Here is a 26,882-nt window from a genome sequence, read left to right as displayed (position 1 = left end):
GCTTTATCATCATTCCTGTGTTCAGGAAGCACTTTTAATTTCCTTCAAGAACATTTCCTTTGCATTCACAGCTTGGCTAACTGTCACAAGAGGCCTATCTTTGAGCCTATCTCTGCTTTTGATATGCCCTTCTCACTAAGCTTAATTGTTTCTAGGTTTTAAAATGAGAGATGTACGACTCCTCTTTTCACTTGAATACTTAGAGGCCATTGTAGGGTTATTAATTGGCCTAATTTCAATATTGTCGTATCTCAGGGAATAGGAAGATCCGAAGAGTGGGAGAGAGATAAGGGAAGAGCCAGTTGGTGGAGCAGACAGAACACACGTAGCATTTATGGATTAAACTTGCCATCATATATGGGTGGAGTATGTAGCGTCTCCCCTCCCCAAATTACAATAGTAATGTCAAAGATCACTAATCACAGATCACCATAACAGATATAATGATAAAAATCTGAAATATTTTGAGACTTATCAAAATGTGACACAGAAACACAAAGTGAGCACATGCCGTTGAAAAAATGGCGCCAATAGAATTGCTTGACGCAGGGCTGCTACAAACCTTCATTTTGTAAAAAACACACTATCTGAGAAGTGCAACAAAGTGAAGCATAATAAAATGAGGCACATCTGTACCTCTTTCATTGATCTCCACCTCTCCAAAATCTATTTGTTCATCCAGGCTCAGTTTAAATCCCTCTATAAAACCTACCCAACTTCCCTCAGTCTCAATGATGATTATTTTTTCTGAATGTAGGTAGTACTGCATTCCTTCTAAACACTTTGAACAGAATTGTATGTTTGCAATTATCTTTATAAATGTTAGTCTGTACGGTCCTTGAGGTAGATACCATTATTTATACAGCTCTTCCCTTCTGCAGTCTTAACCTGTTGCTTTTGAGGCAATTCTGCCCTGTAGAATTGTAATCTTTATGGAAGCAGGCTGCCACACCTTTCTCCCAGAGTGGCTGGTGGGTTAGAACTGCTGACCTTTAGGTTAGCAGCCGAGTGCATAATCACTACGCCTCGCTTCTGTCAGTTTCTCATACTACGGAGGTTTGCATGTTGCCGTGACACTGGAAGCTATGCCACCAGTATTCAAATACCAGCAGGCTCACCCATGGCGGACAGGTTTCAGCTGAGCTTCCAGACTTATACTAGGAAGAAGTACCCGGCAGTCTACTTTTGAAAAGCATTAGCCAGTGAAAACCTTATGAACAGCCGCAGAACATTGTCTGATATAGCGTGGGAAAATGAGCCCCTCAGGGTGGAAGGCATTCAAAATATGACTGGGAAAGAGTTGCCTCCTCAAAGTAGAGTTGACTTTAATGACATGGATGGAGTCCACCTTTCGGGACCTTCATTTGCAGATGTTGCACAACTCAAAATGAAAAGAAACAGCTGCAAACATCCATTAATAATTGAAATGTAAAATGGACAAAGTATGAATCTAGGAAAACTAGAAATCGCCAAAAGTGAAATGGAACACATAAACATTGATATTCTAGGCATTAGGCAGCTGAAATGGACTGGTATTGGCCATTTTGAATCAGACAATCATATGGTCTACTATGCTGGGATTGACAAACTGAAGAGGAATGGTATTACATTTATCATCAAAAAGAACATTCCAAGATCTACCCTGAAGTGCAATGCTATCAGTGATAGGATAATATCCATACATCTATAAGGAAGACCAGTTAACATGACTATTATTCAAATTTACGCACCAACTACTAGGGCCAAAGATGAAGAAACTGAAGATTTTTACCAACTTCTGCAGTCTGAAATTGATCGAACATGCAATCAGGATGCATTGATAATTACTGGTGATTAGAATGCGAAAGTTGAAAACAAAGAAGAAGGATCGGTAGTTGGAAAATATGGCCTTGGTGAAAGAAACAATGCCAGAGATCACATGACAGAATTTTGCAAGACCAACGACTTCTTCATTGCAAATACGTCTTTTCAACAACATAAACAGTGACTGTGGAAAAAGACAATGGAAAAGCTCACTATCATCAGTTAGAACAAGATCAGGGGCCCACTGCAGAACAGATCATCAACTGCTCATATGCAAGTTCAAGCTGAAGCTGAAGAAAATTAGAACAAGTCCGCGAAAGCCAAAGTATGACCTTGAGCATATCCCACCTGAATTTAGAAACCATCTCAAGAACAGACTTGACGTGTTGAACACTAATGACCAAAGATCAGACAAGCTGTGGAATGGCATCAAGGACATCAAACACGAAGAAGGCAAGAGGTCGTTAAAAAGAAAGGAAAGAAAGAGAAGACCAAAATGGATGTCAGAAGAGACTCTGAAACTTGCTGTTGAATGCTGAGTAGCTAAACCAAACGGAAGAAATGATGACGCTGAAGAGGTGAACAGAAGATTTCAAAGGGCAGCTCGAGAAGACAAAGCAAAGTATTATAATGACACGTGCAAAGACCTGGAGTTAGAAAACCAAAAAGGAAGAACACACTTGGCATTTCTCAAGCTAAAAGAAATGAAGAAAAAATTCAAGCCTCGAGCTGCAATACTGAAGGGTTCTATGGGGATAATAGTAAACGATGCAAGAAGCACCAAAAGAAGATGGAAGGAATAATACACGGTCACTATACCAAAAAGAATTAATTGACATTCAGTCATTTCAGGAGGTAGCATATGATCAGGAAACAACGGTACTGAATGAAGAGGTCCAAGATGGTCTGAAGGCACTGGTGAAAAACAAGGGTCCAGGAATTGATGGAATACCAACTGAGATATTTCAAGAAACGGATGCAGTGCTGGAAGTGCACATTTGTCTATGCCAAAAAATTTGGAAAACAGCTATCTGGCCAACTGACTGGAAGAATCTGCATTTATGCCGATTCCAAAGAAAGGTGATCCAATAGAATGAAGAAATTATCGAACAATATCATTAATATCACACACAAGTAAAATTTTGCTGAAGATCATTCAAAAGTGGCTGCAGCAGTATATCAACAGGGAACTGCGAAAAATTCAAGCCAGATTCAGAAGAGGACATAGAACCAGTGATACCATTGCTGATATCAGATGGATCCTGGCTGAAAGCAGAGAATACCGGAAAGATGTTTACCTGTTTTATTGACTATGTAAAGGCGTTTGACTGTGTGGATCGTAACAAATTATGTATAACATTGTGAAGAATGGGGATTCCAGAGCAGATAATTGTGCTCATGAGGAACCTGTACATAGACCAAGAGGCAGTCGTTCAAACAGAACAAGGGGATATTGTGTGGTTTAAAGCTAGGAAAGGTGTGCATCAGGACTATATCCTTTCACCATGCTTATTCAATCTGTATGCTGAGCAAATAATCTGAGAAGCTTGACTATATGAAGAAGAAAAGGGCATCAAGATTGGAGGAAGACTCATTAACAATCTGCGACATGCAGATGACACAACCTTGCTTGCTGAAAGTGAAGAGGGCTTGAAGCACTTACTGGTCTAGATCAAAGACTACAACCTTCAGTATGGATTACACCTCAATATAAAGAAAAGAAAATTCTTCACAACTGGGCCAATAAGCAACATCATGATAAATGGAGAAAATACTGGAGCCGTTAAGGATTTCATTTTCCTTGGATCCACAATCAACGTCCATGGAAGCAGCGTTGAAGAAATCAAACGACGCATTGCATTGGGCAAATCTACTTCAAAAGATCTCCTTAAAGTGTTAAAAAGCAAAGATGTCACCTTGAAGACTAAGGTGCGCCTGACGCAAGCCACGATGTTTTCAGTCATATGCATGTGAAAACTCACAAGGAGTAAGGGAAGACTGAAGAAGAATTGATGCCTTTGAATTATGGTATTGGTGAAGAATATTGCACATACCGTGGACTGCCAAAAGAATAAATCTGTCTTGGAAGAAATACAGCCAGAATGCTCCTTAGAAGCAAGGATGTTGAGACTACTTCTCACATACTTTGGACATGTTATCAGGAGGGCTCAGTTCCTGGAGAAGGATATCATGCTTGGTAAAGTAGAGGGTCAGTGAAAAACAGCAAGCCCCCGTCGAGATGGGCTGACACAATGGATGCAACAGTGGGCTCAAGCATAATGACAATGTGAGAATAGTGCAGGGCTGGACGGCGTTTCGTTTTGTTGTACATAGGGTCACTATGAGTCGGAACCAACTTGGCAGCACCTGACAACAACAAGAAGCACTCTTAATAAAGTAGTATTATACAGTTGAAAGAACATTAAGATGATGGTTATTATCCTGACCTTGTATTAAGCGGAGTCCCTGGGTGGTGCAAATGGTTAATGCACTTGGCTACTAATTTAAAGGTTGGAGGTTCAAGTCCATGTATAGTCACCTGAAGAAAGGCCTGGTGTCGTACTTCTGAAAAATCAGCCACTGAAAACTATGGGTTTCTATTCGGACACACGAGGGCACCGTGAGTTGGAAGTGTCTTGGTGACAACTCGTTAGTATTGTAGGAGCCCTGGTGGCACAGTGGTTAAGTGCTTGTCTACTAACTGAAAGTTTGGTCATTCAAACCTGCTGCTCTGCAGAAGAAAGATTTGGCAGTCCGCTTCTGTAAAGATTTATTATAAAATCTTCCCCTGTGGGGAAGTTCTACTCTAACCTATAGGGTCACTCTGAGTTGGAATCGACTCGATGGCAATGGGTTTGATTTGGTTTGTTTTTTGGTTAGTACTAAGGAGCCTGAAACAGGCTTTTGGAAAAACAACTCTCTGAGCTTAATGCCAACTGTCAAATCTTATCTTGCTCTATGTAAATGAAAGCTATTAAAACATCTTCGAGTATGCTGGCTTTGAAGAATACTAGCTTGTTATTCACAGGCTAACAGATCGCCTGTCAGTACAATGAAAATATGCACTTCAGTGCTTCAGATTGCCTATTACTACAGCTTTTCATTTTTATAAACCTTGGATCAGTACCATGCTATTTAAGTAAATATAATATCAAGTTTAAATAAAGAAATTGTCACTGTTGGCAGCATCTGGTCACCAAAAAGCAATACTAGAAGGCAGTAATAAAATATAAATCTTTGTACAGTTTCATTTAGTTTAGGCAAAGAGATTAAACTAATTTGTCACACTGCTACTGTATTGGTAAAGCAATGCAACTACAGTTAAGGAAGAAAATGGGTATAGAGCAGAGATAATGAGGCAATACTTGAAAGCAACAAATGCCAAGTCAAATAATAAAATAAAGGTGTATCTGACATTTTATCAACAGGAAATCTAAAATAAGTGAGTCTTCCCTCAGTAAATTAATTTGCATAACTTGATGCACCATAAAATACCACCAAAACTTCTGATTTACAAACTAAAATTTCTAAAATGCAGGCTGAAAGTATCATATGTTATTCTAAATCTTTAAATAATAGTATCAAAACCCAGTGCTGTTGAGCTGATTTCAATTACTAGTGTCCCTATAGGACAGAGTAGAACTGCCCCACAGGGTTTCCAAGGAGCAGCTGGTGGATTCGAGCTGCTGACCTTTTGGTTAGCAGCCAAGCTCTTACCCACTGTGCTACCAGGGCTCCAAATATTAGTATCAGCAGAGATTAATAATAATCAGGATATCTGACTAACCAAAACATTCTATGCCCAACAATGGCTTCCTGAACCTGGATTTGCATTAATCTGAAATTTAGCTAATAAGCTAAATATGAGGATACAAAAAAAAAAAAAAAAAGCACTTCCTGGATGAAAACTGCTCTTCCTTCACACCCCAAATTGGTGACAAGTGCTCAGCCACATCAGCAGTTTTTAGAGAAATAGGGGTACAAAGTACAGGAGAAAGGTTAAGCTTCTCTCCCTCGCCCAAACAAAAACAGTTCCAGCAACTGCAAGCATCTTGAAAGCCACTTAGTAATACAGAACTTTCATTTTAACAAAAGCAAGGGTAATTTTGATTCCCAAATGTTCATAGTTGTGAATGCACCTAAAAACTTGTTTATAAATCTGCACAGTGATACGTGTTCAAAAAGATGTTAATAAATAGTACTGATCATCATAGAATTATTCAAAGTCATTGCTGCATAACTATACGGATACATTACTACACATACTTTATTCGGATTTCAATACCGAGAAGAAAATTCTGTAAGAGGTCAGTACAATAATCTGTTCTTGATCTAGGAACTCTGGCACTGAAAGCGTGAATGACACAAGGTAATGATGTCGTCACCAAGGGACGACAAGAATAGAACCCAAATCCCCTGACTCCCAAGCTTGTGTTTTCCACTAATTGTGCTCCTTTCTACTCATCGGAGAGCATCAAATGTAAAGCTTTGGAGAAGGGAGTGGACACAAATGAGCAAAGTCCACCAGGTGGAGACTGCGCTGAAGGTCCTACGGCATCACGTTTCGGCACTTTCCTTTTCTCTTGGCTGTGGAGATGAAAGCAGCAGCAACCACAAACCCCTGGGACCAAGAACTGGAACTAGGTACTGCCTATTGTGGTAACTCTCTTCCTCATTTTAGGCCTTTCTTTTTTCACCTTTCCCTTCCGACCAGGCCCTAACGATCTCTTCACCTCACTCCATTTCTATGCACCCTTCCTGCGGCCCCCTTCTTTGCACATTAGTGCTAGGTGTCCCATGAAATAAGATGTAGCTGCGCGGCGTCCGCCAGTCCTGCGGAGAGGTTGTAGGGGAACCTAGAGCCACACGCATTTTCTCCAGAAAATGAGTGGTAGCAAAGCATGATGTAAGTATGTTTCAACTGGTAGAAACTTAAGAGGTGGGAACGTAGGCATACACCAAGTCTGTTCTACTTGGGGCTATGTAGCTCACCACGACAAAGCAAAATTTAGACAATAAGAAGCAGAGTCTTTTCGTCTAGCTAGAGGATTCTAACAGGTCAACCATCCCCTGGCAACCTCCCACGGGAGGACGCTTTCCGGAGCGCCGATGTTTACGCTTTTCCTAGAACCGGTGGAGACTGACGTTCCCAGACCCTCGGGGCTTCTAAACCGTTACTCCGCCGCCGGGGTGGGGCCAGCCCAACGGCCAAGCCTGCGCAATAGGCCTGGCTGACTCCGGGGTCCTGCGCACTACAAGTCCCAGAAGGCAACGCTCCGAGGGGGCGGGAGGCCGCCTTACCTGCCGTGAATTCTTTCGGCTAGTACCGCTCTCCCCCTCCCGTGTTGCCATGGGTCTCCTTTCCACAGTTAAAGGCTACTTTCTCTTGAGGCCTATGAGGAACTGCCTTAGCAACTTCGACACTGAAGCTCTTCGCGTACTCGCTCGTTCTCCCTTCTGCCCAAACTATGTTGGGGAGGCGACAAAAGGTAGCCCTTGGAAGCCAAAGCTAGGAGACTGGTTGCACTTCCGCCTTCCGGACTCCGGGGATAGCGCGCACGCGCCCCATGCGACTCCGGTGCAGTTGACTTCCGCTCCCACTGTGCCCTGCGAGCCGAATCATGGATCACACTGGTAAGGAGGCGGAGGCAGTGGGGGTCCCGGTTCCATGCCCCCTTGGCCGGTCTGGGATCAGTCGCCTAGCGGGCATAGAGGGCTTACGTTCGCCCCAAAGCACTGGGGTGTGGTGGTGAGAAAGAAATATCACAGATCTCTCTCCGTGCCCGGCCGGGGCCTGCTGCTTCCCGGCCTACTCTCCGGTGCAGTAGCTACAGCCTCAATACCGGCAAAAGCCGCTTTTCCTCTGGCACTGCTGGGCTCCGACTCGGGACGGCGGGCTGCGCGGGCCTCGCGGGGGAGGGGAGAGCGCTGGTTTTTTTTTTTTCCCCTCATCCCGGGTGCTCTGAGCTGCGTTTGCGGACTGGCGGATAGATTCCAATTTTTAAGTGGAGGAAGCCTCTCTGCGCTCTCCGCTTCGGCTGGGAGTGGTTGGGCGAGAGTAGGTTGGAGACTTCCTGCCGTCTCAGTCGGCTTTGGGCGGGTGCTCCTGTCGTTATTGTCTCTCTCGTCCTTCGTGGGCTAGAGTTGGAGAAAGGAGTCGGATATAGTTTTCGTAATCATACTCGGAGCAGCTTCTACCTCTAAACCTAAAGCATGCCCCACGCTTTGGCTGCGGTCCTTATTCGTCATTTCGGACCATTTCCTAAGGAAAGCTTAAAATCAAGGAGTTCTCATCTCTTTCTCCAAGTAAGACTGGCTCCATTACTTTTTTATGTGTGGTTTTTTTTTTTTTTTGCTTTTATTTCCATTGGTTCGTGAATGTTAAAATAAAGCGCACTCGAAGTTAGGAAGCGCTCCATGCAGTTATGTTAATCGTGTCACAGGTAGGGAAAAATACATTTTCCGGTCTAGGTGGTAATTGGGATGTGTGTTCTCAATCATGAAATATTTGTGTGTGTTGTGTGTGTGTTTATTTTAAAGCCTCGGGTTGGAATGTTAAAACAAGGCTGAGTTCCTGCCATCACCTTGATTACATTCTATTGGGGGAAATAGTAAACAGACTTTCTAAAAAAAACTTAAAATATTTACAGATTATGAAGGTATTTTGAAGAAAGTAAACGGGTACTGTGTTAGAGATAAATGGGAGGAAACTTTAGAGAGGACGGTCAGGGAAGGTCTTTGTTGGAAAGGTAATATTTAAGTTGAGATTTGATAGATGAGAAGAATCCAACCATGAAGTAAGCAGAATGAAGAGTATTTCCATCAAGTAAGTACAAAGGCTCTGAGATTAGGAAAACTTAGAGAAGGCCAATTGGCTGAAGCCTACTTAACAAGAGGTAAAGAGCCTTAAGATGAAGTTGGAGAGGAAGTCAGATGGTGTAGGACCTTAAAGGCAATGATAAAGATTTGAATTTTAAGTGCACTGTGAAGCTATTGGAAACCCTAGTGGTGTAGTGGTTAAGAGCTAAGGCTGCTAACCAAAAGGTCGGCAGTTCAAATCCATCAGGAGCTCATTCGAAACTCCATGGGGCAGTTCTTTTCTTTCCGTAGGGTCGCTATGAGTTGGAATTGACTCGACAGCAATGGGTTTCTGAAGCTATTGAACAGGTAGAGGAGGAATCTGATCTTGTTAAAAAATGTAATAGGCTGTTCTAGGAAGAAAGAGTTAACAGTGGGAGGCAAGGGTAGTAAAAAAACGATTTAGGAGATTACAGTAGACCAAAAGAGATGATGGCTTGGCTTAGCGAGGATGAATGGAAGTAGGTCTAGTCGATAAGTATTTTGGTGATGGAACTCAATGACATGCTCATAGATTGGTTTGGAGGTATATGAGAAAAAGGAGAAATGCCTAGGTTTCTGGTTTGAGCAGCTGGGTAGATGGTAGTGTCCATTATTGAGTTGGGGAAAACATGAGAGAAAAGTAGACGTTTTTTAGGGATAGAGGTGGGGAATGGAAATTTAGGAACAAGAGTTTGGTTTCATACTGCTAAAATTTGAGATGTGTATTGAAACATACAAGGGGAGATGTCACATAGGCAATCGGAGACCAGCGGAAAGATATGGGCTGAAAATACATATTTGAGACTCAATACCTTATATTTTAAGGCATGGGGATGGATGTGATCACTAAAGGAGAGCTAATATAGAAGAGAGAGGGTTCCACAACCAGGCTCTAAGGAACTCCAGTCTTTGAACAGTTCACTGAGTTGAAATTCAAGGATCTGGGTGTTAGAGTAGCAAGCATTGAATATCAGCAAAATATTACTCATTTGAACCTTTGGAATTGGGAATCCAGTCCCTTCCACAATTCAGAGGATGCTATATTAGAAAATTGTAATATGAATGGGTGGGTATCTGAGCATAGTAAGTCATCTAGCATGGAAATCTTCCCTAATGAGCTGATTACTTAAACAATTAGTTGCTACTCAAATATTTCTTCTGCTTAATACTAGCATCTATTCTTTTAGATAATTTCTTTGTGAGTCAGTTTTCTTGATGTTTCATATTAGGAGACAACATGAAATGCTGTTCTTTAATCGTTGGGAAAAATTACAAACCTTGCAAAACATACAGGCTTTTATGAAATGCATAAACTTGAATTTCGATAACTATTTGAATCACAAATAGAGCCATTGACTAGTGAGGAAATGCCAGTTAGCCAGTTAAGTGAAGACATCATGACTGGGTAGACATTTCAGAAGAATGATTTTAATATCAAAGGATTAAGAGAGGCCCTTGGGAAAATTGATGAAACCCTCGACTGTTATGCAGAAATGGCCCACCTAATGAACACGCTGAAAAAAATACACGTAAAATGAAGGCTATCCTGTGGTGCTATAATAAAAATTTGCCAGAAGAATTATTCCAAGAAACTCCCAGTTAACATTGAATTCATTCTTTGGTCATTCTAAGAATTAGCACTTCGTTATAACTAACTTAAACTTTGTAAAATATTTCTTAGTTCCTTTTTCTCAAAATAAAATACTAATAAAAAAACTGTATATAATCAAAGTATCCCTTTTTAAAGTGGATTCACCTTAAGTGGCCTATTTATTATCTTTAGTTAATGATGACTTTTTGTGTAATGTACAAGAACTTTTTGTTACAGGCTGTATGTATTGGGAAACACTGGTGGCGTAGTGGTTAAGTGCTAACCAAGAGGTTGGCAGTTCGAATCCACCAGGTGCTCCTTGGAAACTTTCGAGCAGTTCTACTCTGTCCTATAGAGTGGCTATGAGTCGGAATTGACTCGACGGCAGTGGGTTTGGTTTTGGTATATGTATTTAGATATTCAAGAGGAAGTTGTGCTTTATGGTGAAAGATTTGCATATTGTAGTATGCTCTGATCCTTAATTAAAAAACAAAACAAAACAAAAAAAACTCTCCCAAGCAAACGCAGTGTCGTTATTAAATGCTGTACTTTGTTGATGAACTCGTAGTCTGTGAGGCAGACTGCAGGGTGTTAAGAGGCAGTTGTTAGGTGCTCTCCATTCGGTTCCAGCTAATAGCGACCCCGTTTGTACAACAGAATGAAGTATTGCCCAGTCCTGCAACATCACCATCATTGCTATGTTTGAGCCCATTTTTGCAGCAGGCTTTTGAAATTAGTGGTGGACTGTGCAGGCAACAGTAGTTACATCAGGTGTTCTGGGTGGTGTGTAAAGAACTTGTAGTAATGAAGTGGTGGTATTTTCCGCATTCACAAAGGTAAAACTGCTAGGAGTCCTTTTAATATCTGAAGGACAGTGTTGAACCAGTAACTGTCTACAACAACTTCCTTTTTAAAGTCAGAAGTAGCTTTTGAGCAGGAAAAGATGTCATTCTGTCATATCTACCTTTGGTAATTGCATTGCTTCTAAGTACTGCTCCATGGATAAGCAACTAGAGTGAATTGCTTCTTAGTACTGTTAAGTGGATAAAATCCAAGTAAACGAATTTCATCAGCATGAGATGAAATACATCAGTCAGCTCATTAGTACATTTAGTGAAGTGTTGAAAGCTAACCAAGTTGGGTGGGCTTATTAAACAAGATTTTTATCTATCTATGTAATCCCTTTTCCATTCTGGGGGGATTAGTTATTATAAAAGTAGTTGTAGAAAGTAGATGGCAGGACATTTTAAATTACTCAGTTATTAAGGACCTGTTTTGAATTTTGTTCCATGTATTGTTCAGAAAGAGTGCAAATGAATGTGAGTTTTATATGTGTCTATAATTCTAGGAGTCTTGGAGATCGTTAGTACTAACTTACTACTTCAGATTTGGCTTTACCTAATTTACTGTGGACAGTTTGGCTGTCGATCTTGATTTGCAATATTTCCTACAGGAGTAGTTACACAGCCTTGCTCGATAATTTGCCGTGTTCAAAACATTACAATTTTTAAAATTTTTTTGCATTTTCTATTAGGGCAATTTTCTTTTTTGTCTTTAGTAGGTAGAGTTTTTTGTCTATTACAATTTCTTCATATACTTATTTAATATTTTCTGTATTATAATATCTTTATATACTTGAAAAAAGGTGGCTCTTACTCTTTTAAATGGAGTCAGCTCTATGAAATAATTCTATTATTCATGAGGCATGTATTAGCAATTTATTTCAGAGATAAAAAGAAGCAGAAATTTCAGGAACTAGAAAATGTCGGTGGCTTAGGCCTAGTTGAACATGCAGAAACCTTTCTTTGTCCTAAACTATAATTTTCCATTTACAATGCTAAGAGCAACTTAGTTACGTTTGTCTCTCTAGAAATGCTATAGAACAAATAACTTACTGCATATTTCTAGTACTAAATGGTGTTAATAGTTTTTATTATATTGAATGCTTTTTAGAAGAGCTATTTTAAACTTACGGGAATGCTAATTAACTTCCTTAAAACTAACTTCATTTAATTTTGCGATTGTCGGCGTTAATTTTGCATGCCCAGTTGTATTGATTGTCCTGATGTAAGTTCAGTTTAGCATGTCTGTTGAGTGCCTCCTTTACATGCTTGATGATCAGACATGGAGATGGGGATAGTTTTCTTTCTTCTCCTCCTTACTCAATCTTTTTCTTCTTAAAAAAACTCCTAATCACTTGAAGGTAGTGATTCTTATCTTGGATTCATGAGAGTTTGATGTGTCTGTAAACCAGTCTGGAATTATATAGGAAATTTTGTTGTTCACCTATGTAAGGAGAGATTCTATAAGTTTTATCAGCGTCTTAAAGGGATCTGTGTTTCAAAAAGGGCTAAAGAAGCACTCTTTAAGGGTAATTCAGTATAGAGAAAATTAATAGTTAAACATGTATAATATTTAAAATCAGAATGTAAATCTTCAACTCTTGATAATGTTGGACATATTGCTTTTCTACCCGTGGCAGAATAATCTTCAAAAAGCAAAACTGAAAGAAATTACAATTTTTTTTTTTTTTTTAACATAGACAATGAGTTACAAGGCACTAATAGTTCTGGATCATTGGGTGGTCTTGATGTTCGCAGACGAATTCCCATAAAGCTCATCTCCAAGCAAGCGAACAAAGCCAAAACTGCACCCCGAACTCCAAGGACTGTAAACAGGATGCCTGCAAAGGCTCCTACTGGTGATGAAGGTAATTTGTTTACACTAACAGGTCCAGCAGTATTTCTGTTGCATCAGATTCCACCAGATAACTCATGTGATTGCATTTACTTGTACCTCTTTTTTTTTTTAATCTTAGATAATTCTGTTCATCCTTAAGTCTTTTTGTTTGACTTCTGATTTTGGCAGGTTCTACTTTTCTCTCCCTTTAGAAATATTTTTGGTTTAATTTCTTTTTTTGTTGACAGTAACATCACCCCCCTTTTTTTAAATGCATACAGCTGCAGAAAGACATAACATTAAAAATTTGCTCCTCTCCCATAGTCCTTCTCCCCAAGGGCAATCTTTCTTAAGATCTTTTTTTTTTTTTTTTTTTAAATACAGAAGTATTACTTTTTGTGTGAAACCCTTTCTTTTTTTTCATGGAATATGCGTTTGAGGTTTTGCTTTAGCAGTACATATGTACAGATGTACTTTATTTAAAAAAAAAGTAACAGTATTTCATTTTATAGATGTAACAATTTATTTAACATTTTTTGGAGTGTTTTGCCATTATAAGCAGTGCTGTGGTGAATGTCCTTTTACATATATCTTAGCATGTATAATTTGTAAAATTTAGACTTTGTGTAAATTTGGGCATTTTAGAGCTTGATGGATAATTGAGCATTTTAGAATTGGGTATTTTAAAATTTGTTTTCAAAAATGGTGTATCAAGTTTATATTCTCACACCAGCATTGGCTTCTGTTAAGCTTTTAAGATTGTTATAAGTTTCTTTGTTAGTGTGGTTGTGTATCTTTTATAGTATTGGTCATTTCTTTTTTCGGGATCTCCCTTTTTTTTTTTTTTCATTGTAATTTTTATTGTGCTTTAAGTGAAAGTTTACGAATTAAGTCAGTCTCATACAAAAATTCATATACACGTTGCTATATACTCCTAGTTGCTCTCCCCCTAGTGAGACAGCACACTCCTTCTCTCCACTCTCTATTTTCCTGTCTATTCGGCTAGCTTCTGACCCCTTCTGCCCTCTCATCTCGCCTCGAGACAGGAGCTGCCCACATAGTCTACTTGATCTGAATCTCCCTTTTCATTTATTTTTGGTTATTTATCTTTCTTGTTGATTTTTATAAGTTCTTTGTAAATTAATAAAATTGGCCCTTGGAGTCCCTGGAAACCCTGGTGTCATAGTGGTTAAAAGCTACGCTGCTAACCAAAAGATCAGCAGTTTGAATCTACCAGGCACTCTTTGGAAACCCTATGGGACAGTTCTGCTCTGTCCTGTAGGGTCTGCCGTGAGTTGGAATCGACTCGACAGTAGTGGGTTGGTTTGGTTTTTCATTTTGCACATGGTTAATCTGCCAACCAAAAGGTTGGAGGTTCAAGTGTACTCAGAAGTACTTTGGAAGAAAGGCCTGGTGACCTACTTCTGAAAAATCAACTGTTAAAAACACTCTGGAGCACAGTTCTGCTCTGACACATATGGGGTTGTCATGAGTTGGCATTGGCTCGATGGTAACTGGTTTTATATATTCCCCATTTGTTTTTGGAATTTTGTATATAAAATTTTATTAGAGATATGCTTAAGATTCTATGTAGCCATATATCCATTCTTTTCCTTTATGATTTCTGGGTTTTATGATGTTCTTAAAGAGGCATTCCCCTGTTTATGACTATAAAGCAGTTTTCCTATCTTATGCTTTAGTACAAGACTCAGCACACTGCAGCCTATGGACCAAATTTGGCCTTGTTTTTGTACATAAAGTTTTATTGGAGCACAACGACACCCATTCGCTTAAGTGTGCTCTCACACAATAATGGCATAGTTGAATAATTGTGACAGAAACCCTATGGCCACAAATCCTAAAATATATACTATCTAGCCCTTTATAGAAAAAGTTTGCTGACCCTTCCTTTTGAACATTTATGGGTAGGTATTCTTTAAAAAAACAAAAACAAAGAGTGGGATCTGCTTTTTCTTAAAGTAGCTAGCCATTTATTTCAACCATTAAATGAATCTATTTTTTCCTCAGTGAATAGAAATGCCATCATTGTTATTTATTTCTGAAAGCGTATGTACCTTTAGACTTTCTATTCTATTACAGCAATCTGTCTATATTTCTTTTTTAGAATTAAACTAATTATTATACTTTACAATATGTTTTGTTTTATGGTAAGTTTTCTCTCCCCACCATGTATATTTGAAGTCAGAACGTCATAAATTGTGGATAGTAGCAACCTAGGGCTGCTGCTACACTGTAACTACCTAGGTGTTTTTTTCCCCCTCCTTTTTACTTTTTTTTTCCTTTTAATTACATAAGTAATGTGCAGTCACATTCTTGTTGTAATAATCCTGCTCCCCCACCCCAAATGCAAAAAAGCTAAAATCCCCTTCTACCTTTTCCCTCTCAAATCCCCTCCACTCACCCATCCATTTCCAGGAAACTGCTGTTAGGGCGTTAAGGCTGAGAACAGTTGTTGGGTACTTTAGATTCACCTATACCCTGGAGGAAAAAAAAAGGTTTTTTTCCTAGGCATTGATCAGAATATTCAGTCTGGATGCCAGTATGTTATCTGTACGAATACATATAGTTGAACGATGGGAGTGCAAGTTGAACTGTTCTGAAAATGATAATGTGCTTCTTATTTCCTTGGCTGTTGATCTGCTCAGTAATCTTCTGGGTTTGAAAAATTGATTTTCCTTATTTTAAGTTTTAGATGACACAGTTTTTAATAAGGTGTAATCAGGCTGTATAAGAGGCTATAGGACACCCATGAGTAACTTAAAAAAAACCTTGATTTTGCACTACAGCTGTTCTTTGTTCCTTTTGTGTTGGGGGTTTCTGTATCAACTTTAAACTGTCATTGTGTGTATGTGCTTGTGTACCCACACACGTATTTATATGTATAGATATACACATGTACACGTACATATGCGTGTGCATGTGTATGTATAGATATCTGTACACTGGTGCTGTAATTTAGCCATGTGGGTAAAGCTGGATGCTTTGGCTACTCTTTTTACCAGTTTTCAGGCCGAAAGTGCCATGAGAAGCCTGGCACCTTGGAGAGATAGATTTGTCTTCTCTTTAGGTAATTAGATTCAACACAGAATTCTCATCAGACTGTTCATTGGTTTTCTGTTGTTCTGTATGAGAGTATTGGGAGAATTGCCAGCAACTTTTTTAGTAGGCCAGAAAAATTGATTCCATTTAATCTTCATGTTTTCTTGTATTTATATATATGTGGCATGTTAGAAGATACTTTAAGTAGATCTCATATGGCTCCTGTCTTTGGGTAATAAACCCGGAAGAAGTGTTTTTTTTTACTCTTTTTTTTTTATTGTACTTTAGATGAAGGTTTACAGAACAAACTAACTTGTCACTAAGCAGTTAGTACACATATTGTTTTATGACATTGGTTAACGACCCAACGACATGTTAACACTCTCCCATCTCGACCTTGACTTCCCTATTACCAGCTTTCCTGTCCCCTCCTGCCTTCTAGTCCTTGCCCCTGGCTGGTGTGCCCCTTTAGTCTCGTTTTATTTTATGGGCCTGTCTGATCTTTGGATGAAGGGTGACCGTCAGAAATGACTTCATTACTGAGCTCAAAGGGTGTCTGGCAGCCATACTCTCAGGGTTTCTCCAGTCTCTGTCAGGCCAGCAAGTCTGGTCTTTCTTTTTGAGTTAGAATTTTGTTCTACATTTTTCTCCAGTTCTCTCCGGGACTCTCTATTGTGATCCCTCTCAGAGCAGTCAGTGGTGGTACCTGGGCAACATCTGGTTGTACTGAACTCAGTCTGGTGGAGACCATGATACTTGCAGTCCATTAGTCTTTTGGACTAATCTTTCCCTTGTGTCTTTAGTTTTCTTCATTCTCCCTTGCTCCCAAAGGGGTGAGACCAGTGATCTTAGATGGCCGCTTGCAGGCTTTTGAGACTCCAGGTGCTACTTAACAAAGTTGAACGTAGAACATTTTCTTTATAAGCTATGTTACGCCAACTGAGCCAGATATTCAGGGAAAGGTTTTAATTGAAAGTATGAAGTAGGACTATGTTGATGTGTCTAAAGTCAGGCTCAGGTTGGGGTTGAAGAAGAGGATGCCTGATTTAATCAGTCATAAAAAAAATCTGTAGAATTCTTTGTTTTCATTATTTTCTTTTTGCAATAAAATGACACATGCAACATGATACCACTTTTATGGATAGGTTAGAATAAATGGTGATCAGTGTCTTAAAAATGTGTGCAGCAAGCATGATGGTAAAAAGTAAAGTTTTGTATTAGAGACGTTTAGTACAATTGTGAATTGATAAAAGCCTTTGGTTGGAAGTCTGTTCCTGGGTCTGCCAGTAATCTATGTGTTGAGCTATTGCAAGTCTCCACACTACAGTATTTTCAGTTTTGAAGTAAGACATTTGCACTAGGTGATTCCAAGGTCACTTTTAGCTGATATTTTAAATTAGCTTGTTCTCAGAAAAGCTTTGAAAGGAATTAAATGGGCTTTTCGGTGAACAATTGTATTTTGCCATGTGTATATACCTCATAATGAAATTTGGCATTTGAAAGTTAATGGGTAACATTTTTCTTTTCTCAGAAGGATTTAATTATAATGAAGAAGAGCGGTATGACTGTAAAGGGGGTGAACACTTTGGAAATCAGCGAAGATTTCCTGGACACCTTTTTTGGGACTTTCAGGTATAACTATAAATAAAAATTAAAACATTACAACATTGCAGAATACATGAAGAGTGTCTGGTATGAACTCTGTTATAGCTATGGCTTTCAGCACATAAATCATTTGTTTATTAATGCTCTATTTCCACTATTTTCAAAAATAATTTGAGGTAAATTATAGTAAGTAAGGTCAAGTAAAATCAACAACCATTAATGCTACTTAAAAAACACAAGGACACTTATGGCTAATGGTGGGGATTATGCCAAGAAACCTTATTTGTAATTATTTTAACGACTTTTGTAAAATAGTAGCAATTTATTGTGTGAATTATAGATAATAAAATTTAGAATTACATTAAAAGGAAATTTTAATTATTCATTTCAACAGATAAACATCTTAGGTGAAAAGGATGATACACCAGTTCATTTCTGTGACAAATGTGGATTACCTATTAAAATCTATGGGCGAATGGTAAGTATAACTCAATTAAATTCTGTATTTGTAAATGTGAGCATTTGCATAGAGGTAGGATTCTGAAATTTAAGTAGATAGGTTTATCATTGTTTTGTTGTTGTTGTTTGGTGCCAGTGGGTTGATTCTGACTCACAGTGACCCCATGTGACAGAGTAGAACTGCCTCATAGGGTTTTCTTGGCTGTAATCTTTGTGGAAGCAGGTTACCTGGTCTTTCTTCTGCAGAACTCCTGAGTGGTTTTGAACAGCCAACCTTTAGGTTAGCAGTCAAGTGCTTAACCATTATACCACCATTGCTCCTTTATCATTGGTTAATGACTTCAAATTTGTGACATTTTAAGTAAGTATGAAATAGCTAAGGGAAATTCTGGGATGATACAAATTTAGTACAATTATCTTGATAAATTCTTGAATTGCTAGTAAAATAATAACTTAAGAACACTAGCTTCTGAAAACTAAGTAATTTCTTTGGCCTGTTTGGTACCTGTTAGCTTACAATTTATTCTAGTTTATAAGGAAAAATAAGTTTTTTCTTAACAGAATGAAATTGGTTATTAATTTCTGAAGGTAATAACTTTTCACATAAAAAACTGAATAAATAGCATGTATAATTTTCTGAAAATTGAATTACAGTAATTTAAAAAACGTTTTGTATAACCCTAATTTTACAGTAATTTCGACATATTCTTCCTCAGGAAAAGATAGTTTTATGTTTGTTTGAAAAAAATTGAATTCAATACACCTACTCCTCACTTATCAACTATCTTATTATTTGGCATTTCTCATTTACGACAGTAGTAAACGATCTACTATCCGACTGTTTTGTGCATTAACGAGGTAGCGGACATGGCGGCAACGGCTATGGAGCATCCGCTCCTTTGAGAAGGGTCTCCAGGCAACCTCCGGGAAGCTGGGCTGCGCTGTCCAGTGACCTCTGCTCCCTCCTCCTGTGTCTAGCTGCTTTGTTGGGTTGGCCTCCTCAATGGCCATGGCCTTTGGGTGGAAGCACAGGCAGCACTGAGCCGGCAGGTGCCTGTTGTGGCTTTCCAGCTCCTATGTGGCCTAAGGTTCTGTAGCTCAAAATTGCTGTGGGGTTGGAAGAGAGGGAAAGAGGAGGCAGGGGAAAGTATATTTGGAAGAAATGTGTGCAAGTTTAATGACATCCTAAAGTGAGCTGAACTGGGCCTGAAGCCTCTGCCTTGCCGGGGCTGGGTGTATGGACAGGCTCCCAGCTCCGATCCCTGGCGACTCACAAGACCAGGAGGGCAAAGCAGGCTCCTGGACTGTGAATACAGGGCTCCCGGGGGTGGGAGTGGAACCCTGCGGGCAGCTCCCTGAGGGAAGCTCTGACCCAGCACAGGAGGAAGGTGAAGTGCTTAAGCCATGAGTCCTCCAGTCACACAGACCAGCTTTCTCCATCTTTGTCTCCTTCAGGCTCCCTTTTCCACAGGGGATAATCTGTAACTGGACTTGTCACAGTGATGAGCACATCAGTAAATCTTAGCTGTTAGTATTTCTATAATCATATATTCTAAATTAAAAAAAAATCAGACAAATGGATGATTGTAAAACAAAACAAAAAATCCTGCATTTCACCTAACTACCTGGTCTTTGGATCCTAACCAAGTTGATAAGTGAGGATTGCGTGTAAAGTAGAGGGTATGGATTATGCATTATTTCTTTTCTGTATATCATAACAAAATAACCATACTGCACTATAATATTAACAGTTTTAACATTTTACTTTGTCCTTCTGAAATATTTTCAGATTTTTGGGGTTCATTTAAGAATACTGGGGAAAATGCTAGTTAAATGTAGGAGATATTTGCTACTTTATTGTTTTGGAATAGTTTCAGGAGAAACAAGATAAAATGCAGTTACAGTATTCTTCATCAGGAGCTTTTAACCCGTGGGGCCCATGGATGACACTTTTTAGGGTTTACACCTCCAGAGATAGTAAGCAGATGTGCATGTATACATTTTTGGGAAAAGGGCCAAAGCCTTTCATGAGATTCTCAAAGATCATTGTGACTAAAAACGCCAGCATTGTTTTTATATTACTGGTTAACTTAATAGTTGTTCATTTATTTATAATAAATATTCATTTACTAAGTTCTGAAGGGTCTTCTATGTGTAGGCCACTGTGTTTGCTGTTATTTCTTATGGGAAAATTTTAAGTTTTCTAATATGCTTAACTGTAATATGTCTCTGTTCACAGATTCCATGCAAACATGTTTTTTGCTATGATTGTGCTATTTTACATGAAAAAAAGGGAGATAAGATGTGTCCAGGGTAAGAGCATCATTACATTTTTAAATAATAAAATTTGTGCTGTAATGATTTGTAATCTAGGTTGAAGCCAGGATGTGATATAAACTAGAGACAGGGTGTCAGATGTGTAGATGAGGCTAGTCTTTCTCTGTGTACCCAGAGCTGGCCATAACATTCTCCTAATGGTAGAGCTGGGTAGCCATTACCAGTCACTTTAGGTTGGTCGTAATGACAAATCATAGTGTTATAGACCCAAAACAGTTCTTTCTATTTTGACAGGACACTAGAAGGGTAGTATGGCATAGTGATGAAGAGTAAAAACTCTGGGATTGGAATTTCTGGGTTCAAATCCTTGCTCTTCCTTTTATTTTTTGTGTGATATAGGCTGTTTCTTCATCTGTAAAATGGGGTAATAATAATAATACCTATTTCTTGAGGTTATTATTAGGATTGAATGAGTTAATATGTGTATAGTACCCAGCATATAGTAAGCGCTGTAAGTATAAATTTTTACTTTTTACCTTTAAATCTGATTATTATGTCTTGAGTATATCTTAAAACACCCTCATGGCATAGACTCAGACAAGCCTTGAAGAGCTAGAGGTATTGGTTGATACCAGTCTATTTTGGAATGCTCTTGAAGGAGCTGGCATAAACTAGAATATTTTATATCAGTTTGGAACCCCTCATGAGGAAGGCTTGAGGGAAGCTTTGAGAGAGGCTTTCCTGAACCACTGTATGCTTCCTAGATTCCTTACGACCTGCACTTGAAACTATCCCAGGATTTGTAGTAGTGGCTGATAGCAAATCTATGGGGTATTGTCAGGGATGACTGTCTTATGGCGTAGGGGAAAATTGGCATCAATGGGAAAGACAGTGATAATTTATTGACAGCTCAGTAACAACTAATTTTCTTGGTATATTGACATAGACTTTTAAAGTAACAGATTCTGTCAGAATTGTTAATCTGTTAAAAATTCTATACCGTAAGTTTAATGAATGTTTCCTCCCTAGAATTATAATTCTGGGAAATTAAAAGTGTATATTCACTTATTTTGAGTTTTTTAATGCCTCATTTTCTAACTGCATATTAACTTTATATTATGTGGCAAACTTGATTGTTTCATTGAAATAAAGGATTTCAGATGTGATAAAACACTGTGTAGAGGGGATTGAAAGGTTTTCCCCTTTTACATGATGTTCATATTTAAAGGGAAGTTATATTTTCAAGGCATTAAATAACTCCAGTAAGTAGTTTCTTTTATGGCCCTTATCTGTCTTAGAATGTAAGTCTATTGGGATTAATAGCCCCAAATCAGGAAAGGAAAGGAAAGGAAAAAAAATCCCCATGACAGCCATACCAATGTTGATGTTAAATATTATATACTGCTGCTTTTGGAAACCCTGGTGGCGTAGTGGTTAAGAGCTACGCCTTCTAACCAAAAGGTTGGAAGTTCAAATCCACCAGGCACTCCTTGGAGACCCCCTGGGGCAGTTTGTTCTATTCTGTCCTTTAGGGGGTCACTATGAGTTGGCATGACTTGATGGCAGTGGGTTTGGTTTTATTGCTTTTAAGCATCACTTAAAGTACATCATATCCTGTTAACATGATCGTATTTCTGAGCTTACGGCAAATTATGATGAGATGTGTGCCAAATGACTACTAAAGGGAAGCCTATTAGTATCAACAAGAAGTACCAGCCTTATAGTAGCAAAGGTGGAAAAGAGACACAACTCAAAATCAAGAGTATGGACCCATTTAATACAGTTTCAAATGGCTTGACATACCAAATGATAATAGCTTATCATGATTATAGTATTCAACGGGTGATTACTGTCACTTTCATTCGATCTTAAGGGTACCCTTTTAAGTAAGAAGAAATAGATATAAACAGATCGTAAGTTAGGTAGCATAGACATTTTAACTTCATATTACAGATGAAGAAGCAAACTTAGATTAAATGACTTCTCCAAGATTACAGAGCCCATACTGGACCCAGCTCTTCTGATTCCCAGTTCAGTCCTCTTGCCGCTATACCAACCAGACCCTGATGGCAAAGACTGAATTATGGAGTGAAGTGAAAAATATATATAATACTGATCTGGAGTCATTAAGAAAAGATTAGTTAAATTTAGTCCTCACAATTTAAAAGGTAGAAAGGTGTAATCCTTTTTAGTAGTAAACTGGTCTGACAATTCAGAAAGACTGAGTCCTAAGGGACTCTTAATAGAGTTTAAATTTATATTGTTTATATTAAGAACTCGGATCATTAGGATGATCTTACTCATGTCTGTATTTCCTATAGCACCTTCCACTTAGACGTGTTTGCTCAATAGATACTTACTGCTCAAGTTTGAATTCTGTAAGTGATAGATCTCTGGTTTGTCCTTCCTGGATGCAAATGGAGGGAAAGCATAGAACTGTTTGAGAAAATTAGATAAATTTTAGGTCTTGGGAAGAATAAAGTCTTTTCTTAAAATGTACTCTGGTTAATAAATAGTTATCACTTATTCTTGTATTAAGAGTTCTGAGGTTGATAGAAATGCTCATGTTTAATAGCAGATGACAAAGTGGGGAAGATTAAAAATTCACTACGATAGCTAATTTTCAATTGTGGACTTCTGCTATGTTTTACTCAGCAATCAAGTTTTAAAAATAGGAGTATCTCTGTAATTAAGTGCATTATTTTTGTATTTTGTTCTTAGTAAATCCAATTTCTCCCCCTTCTAATTTAGCTGTAGTGATCCTGTGCAGCGAATTGAGCAGTGTACACGAGGTTCTCTCTTCATGTGTAGCATTGTTCAAGGGTGCAAGAGAACGTACTTGTCTCAGAGAGACTTGCAGGCTCATATCAACCATCGCCATATGAGAGCTGGAAAACCTGTTACCCGTGCTTCACTTGAAAATGTTCATCCTACTATTGCCCCACCACCAACTGAAATCCCTGATCGTTTTATAATGCCGCCAGACAAGCATCATATGAGCCATATTCCGCCAAAGCAGCACATCATGATGCCACCACCTCCTTTGCAACACGTGCCGCACGAGCACTATAATCAACCACATGAGGATATTCGTGCTCCTCCAGCAGAATTGTCCATGGCTCCACCTCCACCTCGTTCGGTCAGTCAGGAAACCTTTCGTATTTCAACAAGAAAACACAGCAATTTAATAACTGTCCCTATTCAGGATGACTCAAATTCAGGTGCTAGAGAACCACCACCTCCTGCCCCAGCACCTGCTCACCATCATCCTGAATATCAGGGTCAACCAGTGGTATCGCACCCTCATCATATTATGCCTCCACAGCAACATTATGCACCACCCCCACCTCCTCCACCACCAATAAGCCATCCAATGCCACATCCTCCCCAGGCTGCAGGTACTCCTCACTTGGTTTATAGCCAAGCTCCACCTCCACCAATGACCTCTGCTCCACCACCAATAACCCCTCCCCCTGGACATATTATTGCCCAGATGCCACCTTATATGAATCATCCTCCTCCAGGACCTCCCCCACCTCAACATGGTGGTCCACCTGTCAGTGCACCCCCTCCTCACCATTATAATCCTAACTCTTTACCCCAGTTCACTGAAGATCAAGGAACTCTGAGTCCTCCATTTACACAACCAGGGGGAATGAGTCCTGGTATATGGCCTGCACCAAGAGGGCCGCCTCCTCCTCCACGAATGCAGGGTCCGCCTTCTCAAACCCCACTTCCTGGACCACATCATCCAGATCAGACAAGATATAGACCTTATTACCAATGATAGTATTTTGAACTGAAGATATGATGAGGAGAAAAAAAAAAAACCCAGCTTATGTATAGTCATCCTTTTAATTAAGCTTTGACTGTTTGGGGAAGGAAAAGCACCTCTTACAGAGGGGGCTATAAAACACTTTAGGGTCTTGTCTCTTAAAATGGTTTTAAACTTTGACCTTAGGACTGATTTCAAATATTATATTGTAGTGCAGAGAAGTGGCCCAGCTGAGCACAGCTATATTTTAACAACTTCGTTCTCCTAGTGTGGTAAACGACCCAGAGGTGACCATTTGTAATATTTTCTGAAAAAAATTTTCATTGTTCCACTTGGAAAAGTATTGCTTTTGTTAAACCCAATGTTTAGTTTTTCTTGTGATACATTTTGTTAACCTGTGTAAATGGATTAAATTTCAATATGGATGTAAAAGTGCTATTTTCACGGGAATTTAAGTGCAGCCACATGCTGTTTTTTAAAACCATGTTTTACCACTAATTTCCCAAAGTTACAATAAAATCCTCAAAGTAAAAATCTACTAGAATTTACTGTAAGGCAGGCAGTTAAATGGCAGAAAATTATTACACATTGTAGGCACTGAAATTTTGAGGTATAGTAAGTATATAATGCACTTCACTTGGACACCTTTTCATTTTTAGGCTGCCTCAGGAGCACCAAAATACATTGGAATTCCAGTACTAGGATACATGTACGTTTGTAGTATTAAAAATTAAAAGGCATTACTAATTAGTTGGAAGGATACGGCAAAAGTAACTGACTCTGTAGGCTCCAAACTGGTGGGGGATGCTTTTTTCTTGAATGGTTGGAATCACATAATGTACCACACTTCCTAATCTTAAGGAACATTATTACTGTTTAAACGGTATCCTTTAGTTGAAATGTGTCCTGCCCTGCTCATTGTCATAAACTAAATATTGAGGGCCAAATAGGCTTGATATTATGCCTCATCTCGTGGTAGAGTTTGATCCTGTGCATAAGTGGTTTCTTGTTTATTGGGTTTAAACTATAATTTGAATGCCAGTAGAGGAATTTGGATAGTGTATTAATGAAAGGCATTCTTGTAATCACAAACTTGTATTTGCTAAGGTCTCATTACTCTATGATAAAGGTTTTTCCTCTAACTTGAAATTTAAAAACTATTATTTCTTATTCTTTTTATTGGAGCAGACTTAACTTGGAACATTTTAGCATGAAGTTAACAGTGAAGACTACCACATAATTTTGTACTGGAGAAAAATAATGACTGAATTGTGAATTTCAGTGCTTTATAAGGTGCCTTTAGAGTCAGCTTTTGCATTAAGGGGGCTTGTTATAGTCAGCTAAGATAACCACTTACAGTTTATACAGAACTCATATGTATAAATTGACATTCTTATATATCCTTTGAATAAACCCCTCTGAAATTTTTTCTCCCCCCTAAAATGGTGCATAATATAAACATGAAATGTGTAGTATACAGATTTCATTTATTAGATAGTTTGTAGTAACAAATTTAGAACATATTTCTTTTTGGCAAAGGATCAACTCATTGCTAATTTACCATTTTATTCTGTCAGGTCCAGACAAAACAGATTCCCATCCTGGATGATCAGATGAAAAGGCACATCTGAGCTTAGGGCTGAAGTTAGAAATAAAAGGTCATTTCAACCTTTGACAGCCCAAGTAACTAAGACACTTCAAACAAAAAAAATGAAAAGTGGTTTTTCACACCTAGCAATTTGGGAGTCCAAATGTTAATTCTATATTTCTATTAAGAAGCTCTTGTTATTAGAAGCATAGGAGTGAGATAATGTGAAATGTTGGTGGTTGAGCACGTCTGTCATTTTGCTGTAGGTACTTGGACTTGATTCCCTTTCATGCCCGTTTAGGAGCTGTTAAAATAGTACTGTTGAAATCCAATACCATTCTTTGTTTCATGTAATAAGGAAATAGTCAAATTCACTTAAGAGCTTTTCAATTGTAAAGAGCTCTCCTGTTTCTGTCGAAATTCACTAGGGTTGAATGTGTGAAACCCCTTAGCCAGCCTGTGTATTGGACAAAAAAGTCAGTATCATGATAAAATTCCACATTTTAAGAGAAGTAGACTTAAAAAAAATTTCTTTTCCATTAGGTTTAAGAGATATATGTCATGCAGGGAGGCATATCAGATGAATGTGTTGTAGCAGACAAAAGTTTTAAATGGTATTAGACTTGAATTCATCCAGTTTTTGTTTGAATGAGTGTGGGTGGGTAGAAGAATAACAAAATTACTGTTAGTGTTTCTTTCCTTAAGGAAAAAGATGTGAATCCCAGCCTTATTTCAGGGAAGCCTTTGAAGCTATGATGGACGTAAGTCTAAATTCAATGTATGTATGTTTCATTATATTGCTCTTAAGACTACTGAGGTGGCAGTTTAATTCTTAAAAACAATAAAATGGAAGCATAAATACTATTTTGCCTAGATGAATTTTTATCTAATGATAACATTTGGGAGAGTACAGAATTTTCCATGTTTATGTTGCTACAACTTCCTATAGTAAAATTAGATTTCCTTTTTTGAAGATGAAAGTCATCACGTTGAATGTTACTGTATTTCTTCAGTGGCACTTTTATTCAGAGTATAATAGAGTACTTGGGAAGAGAGCAGCTGCAAAGACTATAAGAAACAGTGCTGTATATCTATTTGGTCATTAAAAACTTTTTTTGTGTAAATACTAATTAGGTACCCTGAAAGAAAAATGGAAAATATATTTGAACATATTTTTAAAATTCACAATAAGTGACTGTTTCCTA

The 26,882-nt window shown here is 38.5% G+C and overlaps 1 protein-coding gene across 3 annotated transcripts; it reads left to right on the top strand.

Annotated features, from left to right (window-relative positions):
- Positions 1-7,121: 7,121 nt before the first annotated feature.
- Positions 7,122-24,148, top strand: CBLL1 (Cbl proto-oncogene like 1). 3 transcript variants are annotated; one of them, XM_064289832.1, is made up of 6 exons: positions 7,122-7,437; positions 12,777-12,944; positions 17,508-17,605; positions 17,973-18,056; positions 20,277-20,350; positions 23,066-24,148. In XM_064289832.1, the coding sequence occupies exons 1-6, from the start codon at positions 7,425-7,427 to the stop codon at positions 24,099-24,101; spliced, it is 1,473 nt and encodes a 490-aa protein (XP_064145902.1). In that variant the 5' UTR covers positions 7,122-7,424; the 3' UTR covers positions 24,102-24,148. The 3 variants fall into 3 exon arrangements, with proteins under 3 accessions (XP_064145902.1, XP_003407256.2, XP_064145903.1); XM_003407208.4 differs by having other exon boundaries at positions 7,127-7,437; positions 17,505-17,605; XM_064289833.1 differs by lacking the exon at positions 7,122-7,437 and adding an exon at positions 7,843-8,109 and having other exon boundaries at positions 17,505-17,605.
- The last annotated feature ends 2,734 nt before the right edge of the window (positions 24,149-26,882 follow it).

Source organism: Loxodonta africana, chromosome 8 (genome assembly GCF_030014295.1).
Source record: "Loxodonta africana isolate mLoxAfr1 chromosome 8, mLoxAfr1.hap2, whole genome shotgun sequence".
NCBI classification, from domain to species: domain Eukaryota; kingdom Metazoa; phylum Chordata; class Mammalia; order Proboscidea; family Elephantidae; genus Loxodonta; species Loxodonta africana.
The sequence above is the reverse complement of the archived record's forward strand: the minus strand, read 5'-3'. Positions and strand labels throughout refer to the sequence as shown.